General features: G+C 40.1%; 1 protein-coding gene across 10 annotated transcripts; it reads left to right on the forward strand.

The window, feature by feature from the left end:
- The first annotated feature begins 1449 nt into the window (after positions 1–1449).
- ZSCAN23 (zinc finger and SCAN domain containing 23) lies at positions 1450–24559 on the forward strand. Of its 10 annotated transcripts, none has more exons than XR_009222075.1 (7): positions 1450–1509; positions 7650–8137; positions 8388–8535; positions 8896–9510; positions 15551–15752; positions 18194–18709; positions 22291–24558. XR_009222075.1 is itself a non-coding variant. In XM_058554994.1 (4 exons), exons 2-4 carry the CDS (start codon positions 7727–7729, stop codon positions 9495–9497), a joined length of 1161 nt encoding a protein of 386 aa, XP_058410977.1. In that variant the 5' UTR covers positions 1458–1631; positions 7650–7726; the 3' UTR covers positions 9498–12870. The 10 variants fall into 10 exon arrangements, 1 of the variants encoding a protein (XP_058410977.1); XR_009222077.1 differs by having other exon boundaries at positions 1458–1631; positions 22294–24559; XR_009222080.1 differs by having other exon boundaries at positions 1458–1631; positions 7650–8050; positions 22291–24559.
- Positions 24560–24846: the final 287 nt, after the last annotated feature.

Here is a 24846-nt window from a genome sequence, read left to right on the forward strand (position 1 = left end):
CTCTCTTTCTCCCTCCTCTCTTCTCTCTCTTCACTGTTCATTGCAGCAGTATTTGTTAAAGCAAAATATTGGAAACAATCCAAATACCCATTCGGAAGATACAGGTTGAAAAAAAATTATGGTTCATCCACACAATGAAGTACTATGCCTCTGTAAAAAGAAAAAAAAAAGCGATATTTCTCTGGACAGATTTAGAATAATTTCCAGGTTATTCTGTTAAATGATACAGCAAGGTGAAAAAGAGTATATATAATATGAAAATTTATAGAGGTAAGGGGGGGTAAATGCTTATTTTTGCAAAAGAAAGAAAGTAGGGAAGGGAAGAGAGGAGGGAAGGAGAGAGGGAGGAAGGACAGGATAAATTGAAAACTAATGAAAATGGGGCATGAGTATATATGAGGTAAAGGGACTAGAGACGGAAGCGAAACTCTGAATATACCTTTTTTATATAATTTTGATTTTGAAGTAAGTGTTTTGCATGTTCAGAAAGGAAATGAAAAGGGATGAAAGGAAAGCAAACCTTGAAATTGAATACAATCAGAAACAAATGATCTTAACTGTATATCAAGTTTGTAACATAACTATACAGAGAAAGAATTCAAATAAGGTATGTATACAGTACTCTGACCAGACTCCTTTAAGGGATACAATTCAAGAAAAAATAAAGCAAAGAACTTTTGAACTCTATATAATAGGTGTGTTGCTGGTGATAGTTATTATAATTCTGAAAGTATTTTGTTATTATTGTAAGATAGAAAATATTGAGTAAACATATTGATGCTGTTGGGAACCAGAGTTTTCACTGCGGGAGAAAGGAAAAACACATGTACAATAGTGAAAATGAAAAAAATTCTGTGGAGTTGTATTTGAGTTGGAGATATCCTATAAAATCCTGATCATACATATATTCCAGCTCTTAGGTCCACTGATAGGGCCTAGAAGCAATGTTACATCCCAGTAGCCCTGAGCCTATCTATTGCCCCAAACCCAGATCTTGGCTTCTATATATCATTCTCCACTAAAAGCAACTATAGCTTCAGGGAACAATGGTGGATTCCAGGTCTAGGGCAGGGAAAGTGTAAAATGAGCCTGGAATACCTTGTTCGAGAAAGTAAAGTGCACAAAAACTGTTTCTTTGCAGGAAATATCAACTAATAAATGTGGCTGAAGGAAAGTGCCTCAATTTCCTCATGTGTTAAATGGGATAACTGTACCTAACTCACAGTGCTGTGTAAAACAGTGTTAGTTGTTATTATATTGGCCCCCTGGAAGAGAATATGCCACCTAGCGCCTCACTAACGCCTAGAGGGGGATTCAGCGAGGAGACCACAGAGGTGTGGAAACCCCCGGGCTTCCTAGAAGGAACGCGGGGAACAGCTGTTATCCTGGAGATCAGCGGGTGTGACGCACTTCCGGCCTTTGTAGTTTGTCTTTGTCTGGGCTGAGATTGTCAAGGACTCAGAGTTGGTGCGTTCTGGCCTGGGTGGCCTCTCCTGCCGTGGATGCCCGGTGAGCGTCGGAGTCGGGCTGCCGTCGAGGGCCTCCGAAAGGGCCGGTCTGTGTGCTGCGACCCCGGACTGGGTGTGGGGAGGAGGCAGCGGGGGCTTCTTGGCCAGAGCTTGGCCGGACAGGTGAGGGGCAGAGGAGGCTGCCCCGGAATCTAGAAGGGCCTTTTAAGTACAAGTCAGCCTCCTTGCCCCACCCCCAACCCCTTCGTCTGTACCTGAGCTCCTCAGCCACTCTGCCCTACTACCGGTGCCCCGCTGAACTCTTCCTCTCCGCATTTTAGGATAAGAATAGAGTCGGATATCAAGGAATGTGTGTATTTTCCGACATGTGTTATTCTCTACTGGAGACATTGTAAACGATGAGCAAGGATAGTTTTATAATATGCCAGAGCCTCAGTCTGATTCACATAGTGTAAAGGCTCTTGTCATCTGTTGGGGTTGGTTTTTTTTGAGTATTTAAATAGCACTTATGTGCCAGCCAGGCACTGTTCAATTCCAGATATTTACTTCTCATTAACTCTATGAGGTAAGCATTGTTATTATGTAACCTCTGCCCTCTCGCCCCTTTTTTTAACATCCAGGAAGAAAATGAGGTTAAGTAACTTGCCCAGGATCATAGAGCTGATAAGGGATGTAGTCAGGGCTCAAATCTAGGCAGTCTGGCCCCAGAGTCCATTTTCTTAAACCCTTTTCTATGCTGACTCTGTTCTTTTTCTGTATTAGCTGCACAGCCACAACCCAGGAAGTTACTTCTCTCATTTGAATCTGGTCCTTCCCCTTTTGGACCTCAGTAGTCCTGGGCTTCTAGTTAGGATTTAAGATTAGAGAGAAGTATACACCTGAAGGCATGTGTGGCTGAGTGTGTCTGCAAAGCTGATGAAACAGCCAGTTTATTGGTGTGTGCCCATGTTTTTCCCCACCCACTCACGCAGTGGTAGTGCTTTGGGCAATAGAAAACATTACAGTCCTGGCCGCAAGGCTAAGTAGCAGCTATTGATTAAGCCAGCTTTGTACCAAAAATTGTACATTATCTCATTAAAATGTGGTTAATTTGCATGTTTATTATGTGCCAAGCTTTGTGCAAAACCACTTTCTATGCATTATCTCATTTAATACTCTCAAAAACTTTGCAAGGTAATTGTTCTCATTTCATACATGAGGAGACTGAGGCTCAGAAAAATCAATTAGGTAACTTGCCCAAGATCACATTTCCCACCCAGATCTGCTTATGTTCTCTGCTACCTTGTGCTACTTTCTACTTGTCTCAGATAAATGGCAAAAATATTGGCTCTGTCATGTCTGTGTGTGTGTGTGTGTGTGTGTGTGTATGTATGTGTGTGTGAGATTGCAGATGCATAGACAATGTCTGAAAGGATACATTCCAATCTTTGACAGTGTCTGTTTCTGAGGAGTGGAACTTGGTGAGGGAATTCTATATTCTTCTGTACTTTTTGGATTTTTTTTAAAAGGAGAGAAGTAACTGCAAGATAGAGTGTGGCTGAGAGTAAAAGTTGGGGCTCATGATATAAGAGCTGGAAGGAGGAAGAGGGTGGACTGGAGTGGATGAGGAAGACTTCACAGGGGAGGTGAGATGAGAATCAAGCTACAGAGATTGGGTAGGGTTTGAATAAGTGCAGAAGGCAACCAAGGACATGGAACAGGAATGAGAAAAGCCTGATTAAAAAGTAGTGAGAAGAAAAGCCTAAGTGGATCTGGCAGTTTTTGCATGTGAAATAGAAGAAAGCAAGAGTGGGATCAGACAATGGAAGCTAGAGGTCTGATTGGCTTGAGAGTTTGGGAATTCATCCAGTAAGTAGTGGGGAGCCATAGATGGTAACAGCAGGGGTGAGAGTCGGGGGATGTATTATGATAAAGGCACATTTGCATGGTGTGCTGCTTAGTCTTCACCTACATGCATATCCTTGGTAAAGAGCATCCTTCCAAGAGAATGATGGTAGATTTAGGGGTGTTGAGCATGCCAATGCTCTAGGAGAAACCAGCTTTAAAATGCAGATGTATTTCTTTAAGGTGAGAGAGATTATTATGCTAATTATATACCTGGCATATACAATGGGGGAGATTAATAACTATGCTTGTGACCAGGAGAGCAGGATTATAAAAAACTTGGGAGCCCTTTTAGAGACACTGGGTTCAAAGAAGAACTAAGTTGTGCTGGTGTGAAGACCTGGGTATTCAGGCCACCAGATAAAAGCAAAATCAAGAGAGGGAAAGCAAAAGGGAACCTAGGATATATGGAGAATAGAGGGGAATTGATGTCAGTGAAACTGGGTAAAGATCTGAAATACCACATACCAGAAATGATTTTCTGTGGGCAGAACTCAAAGCTTCAGCTGCTGTGTCTGTGAATAGAAAAACTTTGACTTGAAACCAAGGTGGGAGGGCATCAAATAGGAAAAAGACATTTTTCAGGGGCCTAGAAGGTTAAGAAAACAAGAGGGCGTGAGTGGTTGTTTAATCCTTTGAACCCATGCTAGGTTAACTGAGTAACGTGAGAGCACATATTCTTAATTTACCTTTTTGATATCTGTACCCCAAAACTTTCTCACGGTAGAATGAACTCAGCAGACCGTAGTTCAAGCCACCATCATTTCTCCCCTAGATTGCCACAGCTTCCCTGCCTGCTTCTACTTTTCCCCATGATCTATTGTCACAGCAGCCAGTTATGATTTTATATTAAATGTGAGTAAAATTTTGTTACCCCCTGCTAAAAACCTCTGATGGCTTCCCACATCTCTTGAGTACAAGGCAGAGCCCTTACGATGGCTTTTCATAATCTCTTCCCACCCTGACTTCATCTCCTGTTACCGTCCCTTTTGCTTTCTCTGTTCCAGCCATGTTGTTCAACTAGCTGTTCTTGAAGGATCCAGGCATGCTCCTGCCTCCAGGCACTCAATGTTCCCTTTGCATGGAATAGTCTTTCTCCAGATAGTCATGTGACTTGCTCCTCAATTCCTTCATGTCTCTGCTCAAATATCACCTTATCAACAAGGCCTTCCCTGACTACCCCACATAAAATAGAAACCTCTCTTCCCCCTTACTCCCTATCTCCTGTACCTTTATTTTTCTCTATAGCACTTATCACCATTTGACATATATTTACTGTCTGTCCCTTATGGCCCCCTTTCTTTATCTTGTCCCCTTCTTCCCCCCACATAGAGGAGAGATAGTGGTATAGTGGTTGAGACTATGAATTCTTTTTTTTTTTTTTTTTTGGTGAGGAAGATCAGCTTTGAGCTAACATCTATGCCAATCCTCCTCTTTTTCCTGAGGAAGACTAGCCCTGAGCTAACATCTGTGTCCATCTTCCTCTGCTTTATACGGGACGCCGCCACAGCATGGCCTGACAGGCAGTGCCTCGGTGCACGCCCGGGATCTGAACCCAGGCCGCCAGCAGCGGAGCGCGAGCACTTAACCGCTACGCCACAGGGCCAGCCCGAGACTATAAATTCTGAAGTTAGATTTCCTGGGTTTGAATTGCAGCTTCACCACTTGCTACCTATGAAACCCTGGGCAAATGACTTAAACTCTTTGTATCTCAGTTTTCTCATCTGTAATATGGGGGTAATAATAGTACCTTACTCATAGTTGTTTTGAAGATTAAATGAATTAATGTATGTAAAGCATCTAGAACAGTGTCTGGTATATTAAAAGCACTTTAAATGTCAGTTATTATTAATATTGTTATTAGAATGTAAATTCCATCAGACTAGGGACTTTCTTTCGTTTGTAGCTTGTCCTCAGTGCCTAGAACAGTACCCGGAATATAGTAGGCTCTGAATAAATATTTGCTGAATGAGTGAGTGGTGTATGAAAAGTTTTGACAGAAAAAGATAATGTGGTGGTCACAGTGGTGGTGAGTCAGCACCAAGAAAACTTGGGGGAAAAACACGAACTCAGGGATCCTGTCTTTTGAGTAAAAACTCTCTCCACTCTTGCTGGGGTGGTCTATAGAAGTCAACTAAGCCCAAGACGTTAGAAATTTGTTAAGAGGATTATGTTTGCAGGTTATCCAGAAGGATGCTATCCCACACCAGTGGTTTTTTTCTCTTTGATAACTATAACCAATAATGGCAATATGAGTTTAATAACTTTTCTTTTAGTTGTAGTGTGATCAGTGTCCACTTGTAATGTAAATACCTTATCCTTAGTTTTTTAAATTTTGCAATGCATGCCAATACCTAAAAACAGTGTAGAGTTATTTTTACAGTGAATTAACAATAATTTTACTTAAAATCAAAACAAAAACATTTTTAAACTATAGGTCATGACCCATATATGGGTCATGAAATCTATGTAATGGGCAGTGACCAGGGTTTGTTTGTTTTTTTATGAAATAGGATTTAAAAAATAATAACATAGGGGCCGGCCCCGTGGCATAGCCGTTAAGTGCTCGCGCTCCACTGCTAGCGGCCCCGGTTTGGATCCCAAGTGTGCACTGATGCACCGCTTGTCAGGCCATGCTGTGGCGGTGTCCCATATAAAGTGGAGGAAAATGGGCATGGATGTTAGCCCAGGGCCAGTCTTCCTCAGCAAAAAAAGAGGAGGATTGGCATGGATGTTAGCTCAGGGCTGATCTTCCTCACAAAAAAATAAAAAATAAAAATAATAACATACGGGCCGGCCCGGTGGCATAGTGGTTAAGTTCGCACACTCGGCTTCAGTGGCCTGGGGTTCACAGGCCCGGATCCTGGGCACAGACCTATGCACCGCTTATCAAGCCACGCTGTGGCAGCATCCCATATAAAGTAGAGAAAGATGGGCACAGATGTTAGCCCAGGGCCAATCTTCCTCAAAAGAAAATATATGTATATCTCATAAGGTAAGGATACATAGTATTTTGTAAAATTATTCAGTTATTTGTGTGTGAGTGGGTGTGTATCTCACACATGCACAAACATTCATATGCACATGTATGTGTGTTCTGGGTCACAATATAAAAAATTTCTTACTGAGAGTCCTGGTCAAAAAAGTTTGAAAGCCTCTGCCCAGAAATGGTGTTTGGAAATCACTAGGTCACATAATTATTTTTCTTTCAGAAAATTGCCCTCATTAATTACTATCCTGGTTAAGATTGTTCATAAGCTTTAAGTGGTCATAAACATTTGTCTCTTTATTAGCACTCATTTTACATACAGTTGCCCACTCTTTATCCTCAAGGAGCTTCAAAGAGAAACACTTTCCAAGAAATTAAAGGGCAAAAAAGAGCTCAAACTGTACCCCTGTTTTAAAATATTAGAACTAATATTTCCTTCATTTTAATATCTCTGAGCCAAGACCACTCCAGGTGACTACTTTCTGGTTTTGTTTGCCGCAGTGTTTAGATCACTAGGATATTCATTTAATCTTTCAATAAAATTTATAAGAAAAATAACAATGGTGGTAATTTATAATACTTTAGAGTTTACCAAGCTGCCACCTTCTTTGTGCTCTTTATCCATGGTCTTATTTTATCTCTATATCAACCTAGAAAGATAGGCAAGGTTGGTTTTAGGATTCCTATTTTACAGATTGAGTAAACTAAGGCTCAAAATGTGAAGCCCAAGACTACGCAGGGAGTACCTGGAGGATCAGTCGTAAGACCAGATCTTCTCCACTCCAAACATGGATCTCTTTCCTCCACACTTCACCTGACTGGAGGGACTCTGCCTCTCCTCCAAGTACATTTCTTTTGCTCCTCATTCTGTCTTTTTATCTTCTTTACTTTCCCTCCCTCCTCTATTTTCTTTCCCTTTTCTCCTTGACTCTTAGTGTCATCTGTGACCACTTGGGCCCAAAGTGCTTGTTTACCTCCATTCAACTAAAAACTTACTCTGAGTCCAGTATCTTGCCATTCAGTTGGAAACCCAGTATATTCAAGCTGATTTATTTGAGTGGATTCATTCGGGATGATCAAATGGTCCCTTCCTTCAATAAAACTTTCAGGGGGTGGGTGGGTTTGTTTTGTTTTTGTTTTCATTCCTATATTATCTGCATAAGTATTTGCGTGGTCCTTATCATTAATCATGCATTCATGTTTCTCATTAGACAAAGTGATTGATTTTGATATAAATACTCCCAGTGCCTGCCAACAGAAAATATTTTCTCATTTTAATATTTTTTTCTCTGCAAATTATTTTTTAGGTTTTGGGATTTCCAGAAGAACAGATCAAGGGGGAATTATCAAGAATAGATTCTTTTTCTGAATAGTTAAGCCTTAAATGGCCACAGCCTTGACCCTTCAAACTCCAGAGATGCAAGAGGTACTTATGGCAGTAAAAGTAAAAAACGAAGAGAGGGACTATGCTTGTGGGCAAGAGTCTGGCCTATCAAGAGATAACAACCCTCATACCAGAGAGATCTTTCGTAGACGCTTCAGGCAGTTCTGCTATCAGGAGACACCTGGGCCCCGAGAGGCTCTTCGAAGACTCCAGGAGCTCTGCCATCAGTGGCTGAGACCAGAGGTGCACACCAAAGAGCAGATCCTGGAGCTGCTGGTGCTGGAGCAGTTCCTGACCATCCTGCCCGAGGAGCTCCAGGCCTGGGTGAGAGAGCACCGCCCAGTGAGTGGAGAGGAGGTGGTAACTGTGCTGGAGAATTTGGAGAGAGAGCTGGATGAACCAGGAGAGCAGGTGGGAAGATGGGAGAACAGGGATTTGTACCTGTATGATCAAGTATGGGGTTTGAGTGCCACAAGAGGAAGAGGAGGAGAAGGAGGATTTCTTTATGCCTGACTTGATCTGTAGGAGGCTCTTAATCTCTCTGCCTTTTCTTTTTCTTTGCCAGCTTCTTGGTCCTTCTTTTCCTATCCAGTGGCCCTGAGAAAGCCCTTGTAATGTCTTCTCTGATATTTGGTTCCCAACTGTTCTTAATTTCCACCAGGTCCCAGCCCATGATTATGAACAGGAAGAGCTTGTGAAGGAGAAAGCAACTCCAGGAGCAGCCCAGGAGTCATCAAGTGGCCAGCTCCAAACCTCAGAAGAACAGCATCAGTGTACCTTCCAAGACGTGTGCCCGGTTCAGGAGATTGGTGAGGATTAGGATTTCCTCAGGAAGCCTATGTCATTCCCTGAATGTTCATCAATTCAATAATTTATTTAGTGTCTGCTGTGTGCCAGGCACTGTGCTTGGTACTAGGGATACAGTGATGAGCAAGGTAGACATGGTCCCTTCCCTCAGGAAGTTTACAGTCTGGTGGGAGAGGAGAGGCAGACAGTAAACAAGCAGTTACAATACAGTGCATCTTCTCCCTGAGGTCCAGGCATTCTTGTTTATAGTGGGAAAGTACACAGAAAATGTGGTTACTTATCCCCTTCCACCCACTCTCTTGGCCACTTTTTGTCTTTTATCTTTGGAAATATATATTCATGTGATCCTTTTATTATTTCAGATAATAAGGCTGGGACTTGGAATGTGGAGTTAGCCTCAAAGAGGGAGCTTTCTGAAAAAATTAAATCTCTTGTGGAAGTACCTGGAAAACTGAATGGTGACATTATTCAGATGCCTGAATGTGACCATGAGGGCAGATTGGAAAGGCAACGGGTAAGCTCTTCGGTGGAGAGACCCTATATCTGTGGTGAATGTGGAAAAAGCTTCACCCAGAATTCCATCCTTATCGAGCACCAGAGAACGCACACAGGCGAGAAGCCCTATGAGTGTGAGGAGTGTGGGCGGGCCTTCAGCCAGCGGTCAGGCCTGTTCCAGCACCAGAGACTCCACACTGGGGAGAAGCGCTACCAGTGCGGCGTTTGTGGTAAAGCCTTCAGCCAGAATGCCGGGCTGTTCCATCACCTCAGGATCCACACTGGGGAAAAACCTTACCAGTGCAATCAGTGCAGTAAGAGCTTTAGTCGACGTTCTGTCCTCATTAAGCATCAGAGAATTCACACTGGAGAAAGACCTTATGAATGTGAAGAATGTGGCAAGAACTTCATTTACCATTGCAACCTCATCCAGCATCGGAAAGTCCACGCTGTGGCTGAATCCAGCTAGCTCCTTGGAACAGGTAGGGCAAAATTTCCTGCCATCAACCACTAGGCAAAATAGCAATGGTCCTGGTTCTTACTTTGTCCCTGGAAGAAGAAAAATAGTTTTAATCCTCTAGTATAGGAAGCTCCAAGGAAAGCCAGTGAAAATGTCCTTATTTTTATGCTGAGAGAAACATAATAATATCTTAAATACATCTGTTGAGTTCTTTGTGGTCAGTGACATCCACGACTTTGCAATACTGAATATTGTTGTGTTGATTTCATCGACATAGTCTCACAGACACCTGTGCAAAAGTTTTCTAGGTATACTTCAGGAAAACTTCATTCTAGTTTTTAAAAACTTTTTTAAAAAGTTTTAGAAAATTGTATGCAGCCTGAATACAAAATAATGTCAAAGGTAGTTCACTGAGTATTTAAAAATTGATTTAAAAATAATTGCAGTAAAATCTGTAATGTAAACTACTTGACTATTTTCCATTCTCATAAGATACGATAATTTGCTTTTTAACCTACAAAAGGGGGCAGATGAATCCTCCCATAAATGTACAAAAGGCTTCTCCTTATAGAGTTTTAGTAACTCAGCCTTCAGTTAGGAACCAAGGAATGGAAGCAACCAAATGTTACTAGTAGCTCAGAGGCTAGTCGTAACAGATATTGCTCATGAATTTTGTGCAAAGACCAAGAAACTTAGCTAAAAATCTGATATCTCCCTTCAGATCTTTGTTATAAAAATGTAGGCCTCTTTGCATTTTTCCTGTGACATTTCGGTTTTTGCTTTTTTTCTTATTTAACCTTTTGTTAAGGAAAATTTCAAACATACACAAAAGTAGAGAGAAAAGTCTGATCAATCTTCCATGTTGATTGCTTTTATAACCTCCAGACTTCTCAGCATTACCTAGTGATTACCACCAAGGTCATAAATACAAAAATTTCTTTCCCTTGACATTGATTGAGTGAATGTTTACCAAGCTTTATTCTAAGCCCAGGAGACAAAGAAATGGAAAATATATGGTGATGATAATCTGGACTGGAATACCAAATATACAGCAAGTAACTTAAGAATGACAGAAACAGTGTAAGAGACCTCAGAGATCACCCTGCACATTCTTATTTGACACAGAGGGCAACAGAGCTCTGGGGAGTAACCGTCTAAGATCATACAGCTAGTTAATAGAGCTGGAACTAGAATCCTGTCTCATTCCTAGTGCAATGGGCTTTCTACTAAGCCACTGGACACATTATATCACTAAATAGAAATTACAAGTATATGCAACTTACAGGATTTATAAGTCATTGAGGTTTGACTTTTTAGATCAACAAACCCTCCCATCTATATGTTTCAGTAAATGCAAAACTCCTCCATTTAATTTACAGTGGAGTTCCAGGAAAGACTCCTCCCACTTCTCCTTCATTTGAGGCATTTTATTTATTTTTGTAGTGCTCATTTATTTTTAACTTTTAAAATTTAATTTACTTAGAGGAACTTTTTAAAGAAGATAATTCAAAACAACGTAAAGAAAGATTCCTATCTTTCCTCTTACAGATAGCCATTTTACTAGTTTCTTATGTATCTTTCAGTGTTTCTTTATGTAAATAAAAGAAAATATGACTATATAATCTTAATTCCTCCATTACACAGAAAGATGGCATACTATTTACACTCTTCTACACCTTGCTGTTTTCATGAAACAGTATAATCTTTAGAGATTTCTATATCATAACAGAGTTTCCTCATTCTGTTTACAAGTGGATAATATTTCATTTCTTGGTGCTCCATAGTTTAACATACTCCTACAGATGAAAAATCACTATTTTAATATGTTATATATTGTGTTTCATTCTTCTCCCCAATGTAGTCCAAGTCAAGCTCTTTCTATTTAAAAGCTAACAACTCCCACATGAGCTAGGAAACAGGGTTTAGGCAACTAGAATTGCACATAATTCTTCTATAGAGAAATGGAGAAGTGAAGGGTGTTGTTTTTCAGTTTCATGTATTTGGTTCTATTATATATTCTTAGACCTAATGTTTCAAACTATTTGTGTCACTACTGTGGCTAATTGTAGGTATTATCAACAATCTTAAATTTCCTCAAGAGTATATTTTATTGTGTCTTGAGGTTATTTCCGAGAGAAATACATATGGATTTTAGAGTGATGTTAAAGAAAATGTAGTAGACAAATTTGAAATAAAATCAACTCTCAAGTAAATATATATTCCATATAGTTATATAATATATATACTGTCATAATCTGAGTTCATAAGTATCTTACATGCCTCTCCATATGCTTAAGCAGCATGTTTGGATAATTCCATTATATCAGCTCTTAAAAGATTTAAAATATGAACACATCAGGATTTTAAAGGATGTATTTCTAACGGACTGAGTTTTTATACCTGCAATTGAAGGTTGGATGTTTGTTTTGTGCTTATTTTTTTTTTACAGCTTCTCAAAAATTCTCATTTTTCTCAACAACTGATAAAACATAAAGATATAAAAGGCATTATATGTATTGTAGAGACAGATGTACCATTAGAATGCAATGATGGTTAACATGATTAAAATGACTGACAGTTTACCAAACTAACTTTTCTTGTTTTCTGATACTAATTGTGCTAATTCTTTTATCTAGGATGCACATTGCTCATTAGTTGAAAAATAATAGTTGACTTGTTATAGACAATGGCATGTAGACCTTTGCTTCTTCTGTGATTATTCTAGTCTTCCCAGCCAGAAATCCTTAGCTGTCTCTCTTTCACATTTCTAACTTTCTCTCACTTCTCTCTTCTCTTTTTCCACCTTGGCTCCTTTATTCAACCCATGAAGTCTCTGGCCTTGATCTCCTTTCAGGTGTTCCTAGACAAGTCCTTATCCCCTTGAAGAGTCCAATCTGAAAGAGCAGAATAGTCAGTGTTTTATGGTTGAGCAAGGTGTAAGAAATATTGATTCAAATCCAATTAAATAACCTTATTGGTTGTTGAGGATAGTCCAGCACCCCTTTTAGCACCGTTAGGAGAGTGGACACTGTACATCAAGAAATGGCTCAGCATCTTGCAACCAAAACCTGCCTAGAGCTGTAGATAGAGCCTTGAAGACACTCTTTCACTATAATTTGATTTGAAGGTCAGGACTCCAGGAGAACCAAGTCTCTGTCCATATTTTGTATTTGGAAATGACTCGTATTTTCTATATCTGACAATACTTGTCCTTTAAAAAGTAATTATAATTTATAGTGGAAGATTGTTTTATATTTTTCCAATAAGACAAAAATTATCTCTGAGGTGATTTTAATATAAAAGTATATGTAAAGTCAAAATTATTATAAAATATGAAATATTTTCTGTGGAGGAATTTTGAAATATAAAATATATACCAGTATACATGTGTCATTGGTTAAATGTTGAGTTAGTAATTGAGAGAAAAGTAGATTTTCTGCAGAGGGAGATGGAGGATAGAGGAAAGTGTTCTAGGCAGAGAGGACAGAGTGAGGCAAGGCCCATCTAAAATATACTCAAGAGCCAGGAGTTTTCCAGTTTGGCTGGATCATGGAGTTCCTAGGAGTGGAAGATGGTAGGTGGGCGTCGGATTGAGAGGGCCGTGAACACTCTCTTAATGAGTTTAGTCTTTGTTTGGTAATCAGTGTGAAATCACTGAAAGTATTTTGTTATGCTATAGGAGCTTTTTAACATAGAATCAGACAGTATTAGCTTTAAAAAGAGATTTTGGAGTTTAGCCCATTTTATACCTTCACGAGAAAAGTGAAGCCCAAATGGTTAAGCATTTGTAGTGATCTTTCTATTGTTTAATCACATTAAAAATTTTAAAACCAAAAGTATGAGCAAAAATCATTGTGAATTATATGTAGTTTCATAGACACTTAGACTTGGAGCCCTGAGACACGTACCAGGCATCTACATACAATGACAACAAAATGGGATGGAAAGAGAAAAAGGAAGAACAAAATGTGAGAACATAAAAAAGAATCAGACAGAAGGTAAAATTAGATGCTAGAGCTCTGGATTAGTCCAACAAATGGTGACCAAAGAGAGGGAAAAATAAAAAGATAGGTGCAGAAATAGTGTTACCAAGAAATGTGCTTCATCTTCTAATACTTATTAGAAATCTGTCTCTCAGTTGGTCCGACTGTCTTAGGTACAGATGTCTTAAGCAGTGAAAATAATCTCACTACTCTTTAGTCCTAACTTGTTTTAGTACTTTCCATAAAAAGGAGAATAGGGAGAAAATCACTGTCTATAAATCACTGTGTGACTTTTTTTTTAGGTCTCTTGGGACCCACACCTAGTTTTCCATGCCAACTGCCTCAGCTTATGATGACACCACTGTTTCACAATGTATACCTCTGTCAGAATCACCTGGGCTGTTTGTCTGAAGCACAGTTTCCTGGGCCCCAGACTGACTGAATCAGTTTCTGAGGGCAGGGCCTGGGAATCTGCATTTCAGCTAACATATTAGTGGTTCTCAGACTATAGGTAACTATATAATTTATTCCCCAATCTGGGACACTTTTGAGACTGAAACGGAGTGCTGTTAGTAATTACACCCAGACAACAGGGATAAATCAGGATGTATGGTCTCCCTACTCATGACTCTTCCAGCTGAGGGGATAGAAGATGAGACAGAGAATCAGAAAGAATACAGTGTTCTCTCATGAAAGCTAGGCAGAACATATATGAAGGAGGCTGTTGGAGATTTAGGTGTAGGCACCTAGACCAAGGTAGCCACCACCTGCCTGGTTTATAATAATCCCCATTAACAGATCTATCAAGTAAGAAAGGGTGGGACATCTACAAAAAACAAAACCAACAAAGAGACACCCCCCCCCAAAAAAAAAACCCCAATGTTAAAATATCTAGTTACCTAAGATGAACCTATTGCAAGAATGGTTTACCAGACAAGATGGAGGACGTCATGGAAGCTCAGGAGCATTTCAGTGGTATAAGGACCGATGGAGTTGTATAGGGTGTTCGGCCTTAACTTGTAGAGGAAAAGTGGAAAGATAGGGCACTGGGTCAGAAGTTTGTAGGGATAAGGCAGAGGGTGAGCCATTTTAAGCAAGTACCTAGGATGCATGGGGGCCAGACATTGTGCCAAATAGTTTCATTAATTATTACATTTAATGCACACAATTCATTGGCTGTGGAGCCAGAGCCCTCTTACCACCACAAGGTACCAAAGATTGCTACAACTGACCCTGCCTCCGTATTCCACTGTTGCCTCAAGATCGTTCAGAGTCGGGTGGTGTGTGTGTTGGGGTGACCTCCCATCACTACCACTGCTGTCTCTCAGCTTTCTGCTAATTCAGCACAGTTAGGGATCTATAAACCCCAAACTTGCTAGTAGTTAGGTTACTCAGAGGGACCTGAGTTGTTTAAACAAAGATTTAAAACAGGGGAGAGCAAGCCAACACCTGCCCCTCTTGTTGCTGCTCTCCTCAGGTGGGTGTAGATCACTGCTGCTTACCCTGGGGCCAGAGTGAAGGTAACTGGACAGTCGGTATCTTAAGGGACGCTACGGGAGAGGGGCCCTGAGGGCTGGGGCCTCGCAGGACCAGGGGGAGGGAACGTAGGGCTCCGCAGGATCCAGTAAGAGCGGCCAGGTGTCCTCAGCGGGGTAGAGAGAGATTAGCTCAGACTGAGGGGCTGCTGGACACCAGAGATTACGAGCTCTGGTGGACCTGCCTGCCTAAGCTGTTCGATGGAAGCCTCTCACCACTCGAAGGCCGGTCAGGTGGTGGGCGCAGACCAACCACTGAGATGACGGGTCCGCCAAGTGTCCTAGAGACGCGGCTGAGGAGCCGGCCGAGACGCGGTCGAGCTTGTGACGTATTTCCGGTCTCTGGTGCGAGCTGTGGCGCAAGTCTTCGCTTACCCTCAGTACCCTTTATATACATACTGAGTGGGTGTGGGTGGGAAGCTGGCTGGCTGGCTGGCTGGCTGGCTGGCTGGCTGGCTGGCTGGCTGGCTGTCTCGCCGCAGGCAGTATGCTCTATATCTCCGCAGAAATTTCGGGACTTGGAGGTGTCTCCCCCTTTTCGCAGGCCTGCCTCGGATTTCTTTCTCTTACATAGATCCCTCAGGATCCGATTCCCTTTTCCGTGTCGGCGCTTCCGGACGTTTTGGAGATGCAGGGAACTGGACACAAGTGTTATACAGAGCTGGGTCTGTGCGGACCATTCGCTTCTCAGATGGGGACACAGATTTACCGGGGTCCGTCGGCGGACGGATCCTTAAGGCTAAAAGGTGATTTTTTTACACCTTTCCTGAGTTCTACGGCCGTTTTACCTGAGCAGTTTTTCAGTTTTTGGTTAAAATCCCCTATAATAATGGTCATGATATTGCATACTTGTTCTATAAAGGCTTAGTACTTTTAAAAAGTACTTTACCATCAAGTGATCCTCACGTTTTTGCAAAACAAAGGGAAGTGCTACGTGAATTTCTATGGCTAGGAAAACTGATTCAGAAGTTAGCACATTCATCAAGCAAACATTTGTTGAGTGCCAAATATGTGCCAGGCTCTCTCATAAAAATGTGAATAAACCAGATAAAAGAGGCATTCTCTACCTTAGAGTGTCATGAGAAAGATCGATAAACAATTACCATATAGTGTGATAAGTGCCTTGAGGAAAATAACGTCATACATAGGAGGGCCTTTGAGGTGGGGAGTGGAGAGTTAAAGATAACCTCCCTGAGTAGGCAATAGCAGAGCTGCGTTTGTCAACTAACAGAAATTGGTTAGCAAAGAGGAAATGGACCTTGGGGGATAGGTACAGTATGTGACATTTTGGAAAACTACAAGTAGATGAAGGTAGGTGTAGTGGAGCTGGGGCAAAGAGGAAAAGTAGTTAGTAATTGGGATATGGCAAGGAATTTAGACTTTATAGGGCAAGTGTGCTTCCTCATCTTTTTAATGTAATGGCTCAAAGACAAAATGTGTGTATGCTGCTTTGCAGAAGAGACCAGGCCAAGGGCTTTGGCTATCCCAGATCTGCCTAGCCACTTCAGGAGCTGAGGAGATCAATATTCTGGGACTGCTGTAAGTCATTTGAGGCACCTAGTGAACTGTGGCATTGCACAGAAGACAGGAAGGTATACTCTACAGAGCAGAGAGTCTCTGTCTGGATTTAAGCAGAGGAGTAACATAATCTTACTAGCCTTCTAGAAGTATTCAAAAAGCACTGTGGTGAATGAATTGGAAGGGGGCAAGACTGGAAGCAAGAGAGACAAGAGACTTGTAGTTGTCAAAGAAAGAACCAATACTGTAAGCTGGTGAAAGTAAGGCTGTGGCTGTGGAAATGAAGAGGGGATGGAATGGAACTATGTTAAAAGGGTAGATTTAACTAGACTTGATGACTAATTAGATGGATGAAAGGAAGAAAGATATAAAAAAAAAAAGTGCTGAGTGCAATGCCTGGCACATACTAAGTACTACATAAGTGTTTTTTGTTGTTGTTTAATAAATGTAGTCAGGGATAATTAGGCAAGCTTTGGATTGGGTGATTAGGTGAATGTGGTACCATTTTAAAAGCAATGGGTAATATTGGTTGGAAGAGGCATTGGTTATGGGGGGAAATGATGAGTTAATTTTTGGTGGTGTTGAGTGGAAGATGATCGTAAGACATATAAGTGGAAGGGTCTAATATACCATTGGATTATAATGGTCTGGAGCTCCAAAGCAAGATTGAGATAAGAGATAAGGAAGATGGGGATCAGATTTAGGAGTTCTCAGGTGACAACTGATGCTATAGAATGGATGAGATTGCCCAGAATCAATGTGGAATGAGAAGGCTGAATCTCAAGTTAGGGTAACCAGACCATTTCTTGGCAGGCAGAAGAAGAACCATCAAGTAGATGTAAGAAGGAGCCATTAGAGACATTTATTTATTTTTTAGTTAGTTAGTTAGTATGTGTGTGTGAGGAAGATCAGCCCCAAGCTAACATCCAATGCCGATCCTCCTCTTTTTGCTGAGGAAGATTGGCCCTGGGCTAACATCCGTGCCCATCTTCCTCTACTTTATATGGGACGCCACCACAGCATGGCTTGACAAGTGGTGCATCGATGCTCACTGGGGATCCGAACTTGCGAACCCTCGCGCGGCAGCAGCGGAGTGCGCACACTTAACCCGCTAGGCCACCAGGCCAGCCCCGAGACATATATTTATTTGGTCTAAGCACTTTTCAAAAACTGACTCCTGGAAAAACAGCCAGAGGCGTGTAGTGTTCGTTAGAAGACGGGGAGTGCTTAGCAGTGTTAGGTGCTGTAGGGGCATCTGGTAAGAAAAGGACTGAATAATATGCACTGGGTTTGTGCACCAAGGGGGCTTGGGTTAGTTGACTTGGGACCCATGACTCAAATGTGGGGCTCCTCGACTACCATGCACACTATTCTTTTCTAACACCAAAAACGCCTTTGAAAGCATCTAGTGCAAATCTTGGCACAGAGAGGTTGATTTATAAATGTTAATTGACTAAATCTGTGACATGCAATATAAGCAGGCAAAGCTGTTTGCATTGTTTTTCTTCATTATCTGAATATTTCACGTTATCTGAGTATTTCGCTGAAGTTTGTAGATCTAAAAGCTAATAGTCTTCTAAAGCTTTAATCCCAAAGCAACTGAATTGTCATTTAGTTAATTTTATGCCATTATTCTTATGCCATTTTTTGCTTGTTTTATCTTTTACAGAGTTTCTTTACTTTCAGATCATTGCCTTGATCACAGCCATTCGCTCTGAGTAAATGTGTTCTTAGTTTGGAGTTGATCTCTGTGAACAACAATGGGTTATGCCTCAGCACCAGCATGAAGCGTTCCTACTGCTGCGGTGAGCCAATTTTCTGAGCTGTTTCACACAGGAATGGATTCACCCCAGTGCTTTTGCGCTGCAGAAGAACAGAAGGAATGTCAAATAGTTAAAGAATTTAGCCTGCATAGAACTGGGTCTTCTGGCCAGGAGTTCTTCAGACAAAGCTAGGAGGATTCTTTTGGGCCTCAAGAGTCCAGCTCCAGTCTCTTTGCCATCAGTGGCTGAGATCAGAGATAGACAGCAAGGAACACGTCTTGGATCTGCTGGTATTGGAGCAGTTCCTGACCATCCTGCCCAGAGCTCCAGGCTTGAGTGCAGGAGCAGCCCAGAGTATAGGAGGGAAGCTGTTACTGTACTGGAGGCCCTTGGAGAGGAAGCTGGAGAATCCAAGAGGAAAGGTGAGATAAGGAAGAAATGATCTATTATCATAAAACAGGTATTATCTTCAGAGAGAGAGAAGAGAGTTGAGATCTTCTCTCAAGTGCAATGAAAGGAAAATGGCTAGTGTGTATTGGAGAGTTATGTTCCCCTGTGTATTTTCCTCTCTGTCCTTTTATCCCCTGTCCTTGCAGATTAAGGGAAACTGCTTTCTGCCCTTCTATCCTGTGTTCCACATTAATATTGGGATCTTAAGCTCTAGAACCCTCAGCAAATATTACCCTGGTTAAACTGTATCTAATTGTCCCCAAGTCCTAGCCCTCCTACAGGGACAGGAAGTGCCCCAAGGGCAAATAGTTTATCTGGCAGCAGCAGAGGACTCACCTGGGGTCCAGCTCCAGCCAGTAAAGGGTCAGCTCAACTCTGAATCTTGAAAGCTTTCTCTCGAGAAGGTGAGGAGGAAATTCCACTAGGTTGTCGAAAAGATAGGAAATGCGGGTGTTTTTTTTGCGTTTTCCAAGTGAACCTCATCACTAAAATCTTTGCTTACCTTTTACTTGATCTCTGATACCTGTTCCACTTTTAATCTATTCCTTTAAGCATATTGTTTTAACCTCAATTATGATTCTTTTCTTCCTTTACTTCTTTGCATTAAAATTGTTGAAAAATTCTGCTATTTCATATCACATGGTTTCTCCATTCTAACTTAATACTGCCAACTTCCCTGACCCAGACCTCTTATCCCAAAGGCAGGAGAACATTTTTCTACATTGAAGCCAATAGAAAACTACTCAAGGCTACATACAATAGAGAAATTTTAAAATGTACATTTTTAAAAAATGAGTGTGGGAAACAAAACTTTATTTAGTAATTGTGTGGTTATTGGAAAAGCACACATTCATACCCAAATGTAATTATACTATACATATCAAATGCCACTATTTTTATATTTAATATTACATTATGGACATCTTTCCAAGAGAATTACGTGTAATACATACATATCGCTGACATACATTTCACTGTATGAGTATCAAATTATTTTTTAACTAGCCCTAGAGGGCTTTTAAATTGATTCTTTTTTTTTTTTTAAATACTACCAACTAAAATACATAAACTCTTTTATCTTTTTTCTTTACTTTTTATCATGAAAAAATATAATCCCGTATAAAAATAGAATTGTATAGTGAATCTCAATGAACCTGTCACCTAGCTTCAACATTGTCAAATCATGGCCAGTCTTATTCATAATCCTACTCATTTCCCATATTATTTTTTCCATGTAATTTTTGTGTATGTGTTTGAGGAAGACTGGCTCTGAGCTAACATCCATTGCCAATCCTCCTCTTGTTGCTGAGGAAGATTGATCGTGGGCTAACATCCGTGCCCATCTTCCTCTACTTTATATTGGACGCCGCCACAGCATGGCTTGACGAGTGGTGCGTCAGTATGCACCTGGGGTCTGAACCTGCGAACCCTGGGCCGCCAAAGCGGAGCGCGCGCACTTAATGGCTGCGCCACCGGGCTGGCCCCTCCATATAATTTTCAACTACATCTCAGGTATCATATTCTTTCAGATATAAATATTTCATTATATAGCTCTAAAAGATGACTTCTTAGAGGCATAACTAAAAGACATGAATTTTTTTAACATAACCATAATGCTGTTATCACACCTAAAAAATTAACAATAATTTCTTAATATCAAATTTCCAATTGTCTTAAAGATGTTATAAACTTTTTTTTTGTTTTGGTTTTTAGCTTATTTGAGTTGAAACCCCAAGAAGAAAACACACTGCAATTGGTTGATATGTCTCTTAAGTTTCTTTAAATATGTAGGTCCCCATTCCTTCTTTTCTCCCTCCTTGCAACTCACTTATTAAAGAAATCAGGTTGTTTGTCTTATGGAGTTTCTCACCATCTGGGTTTTGCTGCTTGCATCTTGTGCTGTAGTTAACATCTTCTGTTGTCCTCTCTGTTTTCTATAAATTGTAGTAAATCTAGAGGCTTGACCAAAATCAAATTTAAGGTTTTTGGGCAAGACAAGTTTAATTTGGCAAGGTGGTGTTCTGTTAGGAGCCTATAATGTCTGGTTGTCTCTTTTTCTGTGATGTTACTAGCTTTTGATCCTCAATACCTACATCTAGTAATCCATTAGAGGATCCCAAAATGATGATATTATGTCATTCTTTCTTCACTTAATTAAAGCTGGAATGTTTATATAAAGAGATATTTCCTCTGATTTCTTATTTGGTTACCCAATGGTTTGTATAGGAAAGACGAGATAATCGCTTAACTCCCTCCTTACCATGTTTTTTTTTTTTAAATCAGTTTCAGAACAATGAATTAGTTTGCTGTCATCCTCTACAACAGTGGCTAGTGTTATTATTAGTAATAATATCATTAAGAATTCACGGATTTAAACATATTTGATATTTTTCAATCCATTGTATTGACTGTCCTTTTGAAGCTCCTTTGTCTCATCTTTGGGCAGTAGGAGCCTCTTCCGTTTGACTCCTGAATTTATGACATGAACCTAGTCAGCTTTAATAGCTTTCTTGCTCTCTGGTATGACAAGATGTATGAGGCCCATCTTATAATTTTACTTCCCTGCTCCTAGAATTAGTCATTTTTCCAAGGACCCTTGCTTCTGTTTAATGGGAAATAGTATTTCAAACCCCAAAATAGGGTACTATGAGTGCTCATTGCTTAGTTGGACATTGTTCCTTTTCAGTGCTCAGAGCTAGGAAAATATTTAAGATAAAATATGTATTATGGGTTCACACCGATAGTTCCAATTTAAATTCAGTAGCTCAGGGTCTTAATCTATCTTTCATCTGTATCTCCTTTAGGAGAATTCTCAAAGACACCAGGAATGATAGAATATCAGATACTCATCTGCTTTATCCCACAATATATACACAATAGCCTTAGAATAAAAATATTAGCATTACCATCAACAAATATGATTACTATAAACAGCATAACAGTAGCATGTGTGTGTTTTCCCGTTCATTTTTTTCCTTAAGGTATATCTCCTTGGGGATGTACAAAAAAATTACTATATTAAGGACATTTGAAATAATTCCTCTTTTTTGTGGTTATGCCATTGTTGGTTATGCCACCAACAGGGACACATTTAAGTTCAGTTTTTTTCATTTCTTCTTCTTCAATATTTAGAGATTACTTTTTTATTTTATTTTATTTAAAATGTTTCATTTTTTTAATTATGTAAAATTTTAAATGTGAAATCTAAAAAGTAAGATATTTTCAGTTATATACCTGTTCCCTCCTTCTATTCCCTCTCTTCCCCATAGGTAACCTTTTCTTGCTCTCTACTTTTATGGTTTATCCTTTTATTATTTATTCTTTTAATATAAGCAGATGTGTACATACACACATGACTCTGTTTTTAAAATGATAGCACTCTATAAAAAGTCATAAATTTAATGCACATCTATCTTATGTGAAACATTTTGTTCTGTTATCTTTCTTCCAGCGTGTAGTTCCAATAAGTGCTTATTTAATGAGAATGTAATCAAGTAAGGTATGTGTGAAGGAGTGAATTAATTATGCTGAAATTTTTAATCTCTTCTTTCAGAAGATTTGATCAAAATGGGAACGAGAAGGTGCTTCCAAAGTAGAAGAAAGCTGAAGAAATAGCAGGGAAACACTGTCAGATTTGATGGCAGTATTTCTTAGAACTTTGATTATGGAGAAGTCCAGAAATACCAGAGAAGACTAGAAAGCTATCCAGAAATTACCAAAAGGAGAGATAGTATAAGTGTGATGAATGTGGAATGAATTTCATTCAGAACTCTGTCCTTATTCATCATCAGATATCCACACTGGTGAGAAACCCTATGAATATGATAACTGTGGAAAAGCTTTTACATGATTATTATATGTGGAACACATGCCCAGTGTTGCCACGTCTTCCAAACCTTATTCTTATATGAACTCTCCCTACTTTTAGTCTTTTGCCCCCCCCCTTTTTTTTTTAAAAAACTTTAGGACAACTTGACTTGCCCATGGGCTATCAGTTTATCAACTCTACTTTTAAAAATGCATATTTTATCCAAAAGACTGTTGTAATTATTAACAATGATTTTGGGAGTATAAAGATGAGTGCCATGATACTTTTGTATGCTCATGGGCTCTTAGTGCCTTTGGGCCTAGAGATTACCAACTGCTGATACAGACTGCTCAACAGAGTTGTTAAAATGACTTGCTTACCAGCTTATCTCTGCCTCAGTGCCTCCTCCCAGCAGAGATCTGCCTGCTTTTAGGTAGCCACTTTCCCTCACTGCAAGAATGAAGGAGTTAGCTTCCCTGGTGTAAGGACCACTTGAAGGAAGCACTAAGCTTCTCATGCTCTGTCTTTTATGTCCCATAAGCATATAAGCCTGGGGCTATAATGGGAAAAAAATATTTTCCTTTTCGCTAAGTTCAACTCAGGCCAGTGAGGTATTTGAAATACCAGCCAGGACATGATAAAGGGTAACAAGACTTATCATTGATCTGCACTACTGAGTGCTTTATATGTATTTCACTTAATCTTTACAGTGAATCTATGAGGTAGATCCAGTCATTCCCATTTTATAGATGAGAAAACGAGAGGTTAAATGACCTGCATAGCAAGTGATGAATTGCAATTCAAACCAAAACAGTGTGACTCTGAAGCCTGCACTCTTGTTTCTAGTTCTGTAGCCTAGGTTCAGGAGGAGGCAAGTAAGTTGTTTAATGATAACTGCGAGAATTCATTGTGTGGCCAATTTTTTTAAATTTATTTTTTAACTAAACAATGTTATGGTTAACAAAGTTATATTTAATTTTGTCAGGAAAAGCATTTGTTCAGCACCTATTTTATGCTAGGTACTTTTAAAATGGTACTTCCTATAAGGAGTTCATAATCCAATAATTATTTATCCATGCATACATATGTATGTGAAAAGTCAATTTTGGAGTGATTTTTTTCTGTTTTCCTTGCTGCTAGCCACATAAAGCTCTAAAGAGCAACTTTTAATGATGACAATTGCCAATTTCTTGGATTTTTGAGAGCATAAAAGCCTGATTGAAAGCACTATTTTCAGTTTCTATCCTAAACTTGGAAATCTGAATAATTCATTTTGGTAGGCAGAATAATGGTCCCCAAAGATATCCTCATCTTAATCCCCAGAACCTGTGAATATGTTACCTTCTATGGTAAAACGGACTTGGCGGAAGTGATTAAATTAAGGATCTTGAGGTGGGAAGATTATTCTGGATTATCCAGGTGGGTTCACTGTAATCACAAGGTCCCTATAGGAGGCAGGCAGGAGGGCCAGTCTGAAGATGTGACAACGGAAGAAGAGGTCAGAGAGATGTCATTCCTGGAAGGGGGTCATGAGCCAAGGAATGCAGGAAGCCTCTAGAAGCTGGGAAAGGCAAGAAAGCATTCTCTCTTATAGCCTCCAGAAAGGACCACAGCCCTGAGCCAGCTCTGATGGCCTAGTGGTTCAAGTTTGGCATTCTCACCACTTCGGTGGCCCAGGTTCATTTCCCAGACATGGAACCATACCACCAGCCTGTCAGTTGCCATGCTGTGGTGGCGGCTCACATAGAAGAACCAGAAGGACTTACAACTTGGATGTACAACCATGCACTGGGGCCTTGGGGAGGGAAAAAAAGAAGATTGGCAACAGATGGTAGCTCAGGGCAAATCCTGCCCTACCAAAAAAAAAAAAAAAAGGACAACAGCCCTGATGCCCTGAGGACATCTTGATTTTAGCCCTGTAAGACCTATTTTTGGACTTCTGACTCCAGAACTGTAAGGTAATAAATTTGTGTTGCTTTAAGCTACTGTGTTTGTAGTAATTTATTTCAGCAATATAAAACTAATACACTCATCATTAACGTTTGTTATCATAAACAGAATTTGTATTCCTTTGTAAATGGAAAATAATAAATGAGAAGCTCTGGAGAAATAATCTGTCTTTGATACCAAAATCATCTAGTCAGACATCTCTCTAAATGGTCATCAGCATAAATTCTTCCAGGGGCATTTCAGTCTGTTTATTCCTTAGTCTGGTTTTGAAACTGAAGCCAGGAGAAGGTAAGTAACACACAGCTGTAAAGAGGTGAAGCTGATCTGACTCCAGGTTATGTGCTCTTCATC

This window comes from Diceros bicornis, chromosome 14 (assembly GCF_020826845.1).
Source record: "Diceros bicornis minor isolate mBicDic1 chromosome 14, mDicBic1.mat.cur, whole genome shotgun sequence".
Classification (NCBI taxonomy): Eukaryota; Metazoa; Chordata; class Mammalia; order Perissodactyla; family Rhinocerotidae; genus Diceros; species Diceros bicornis.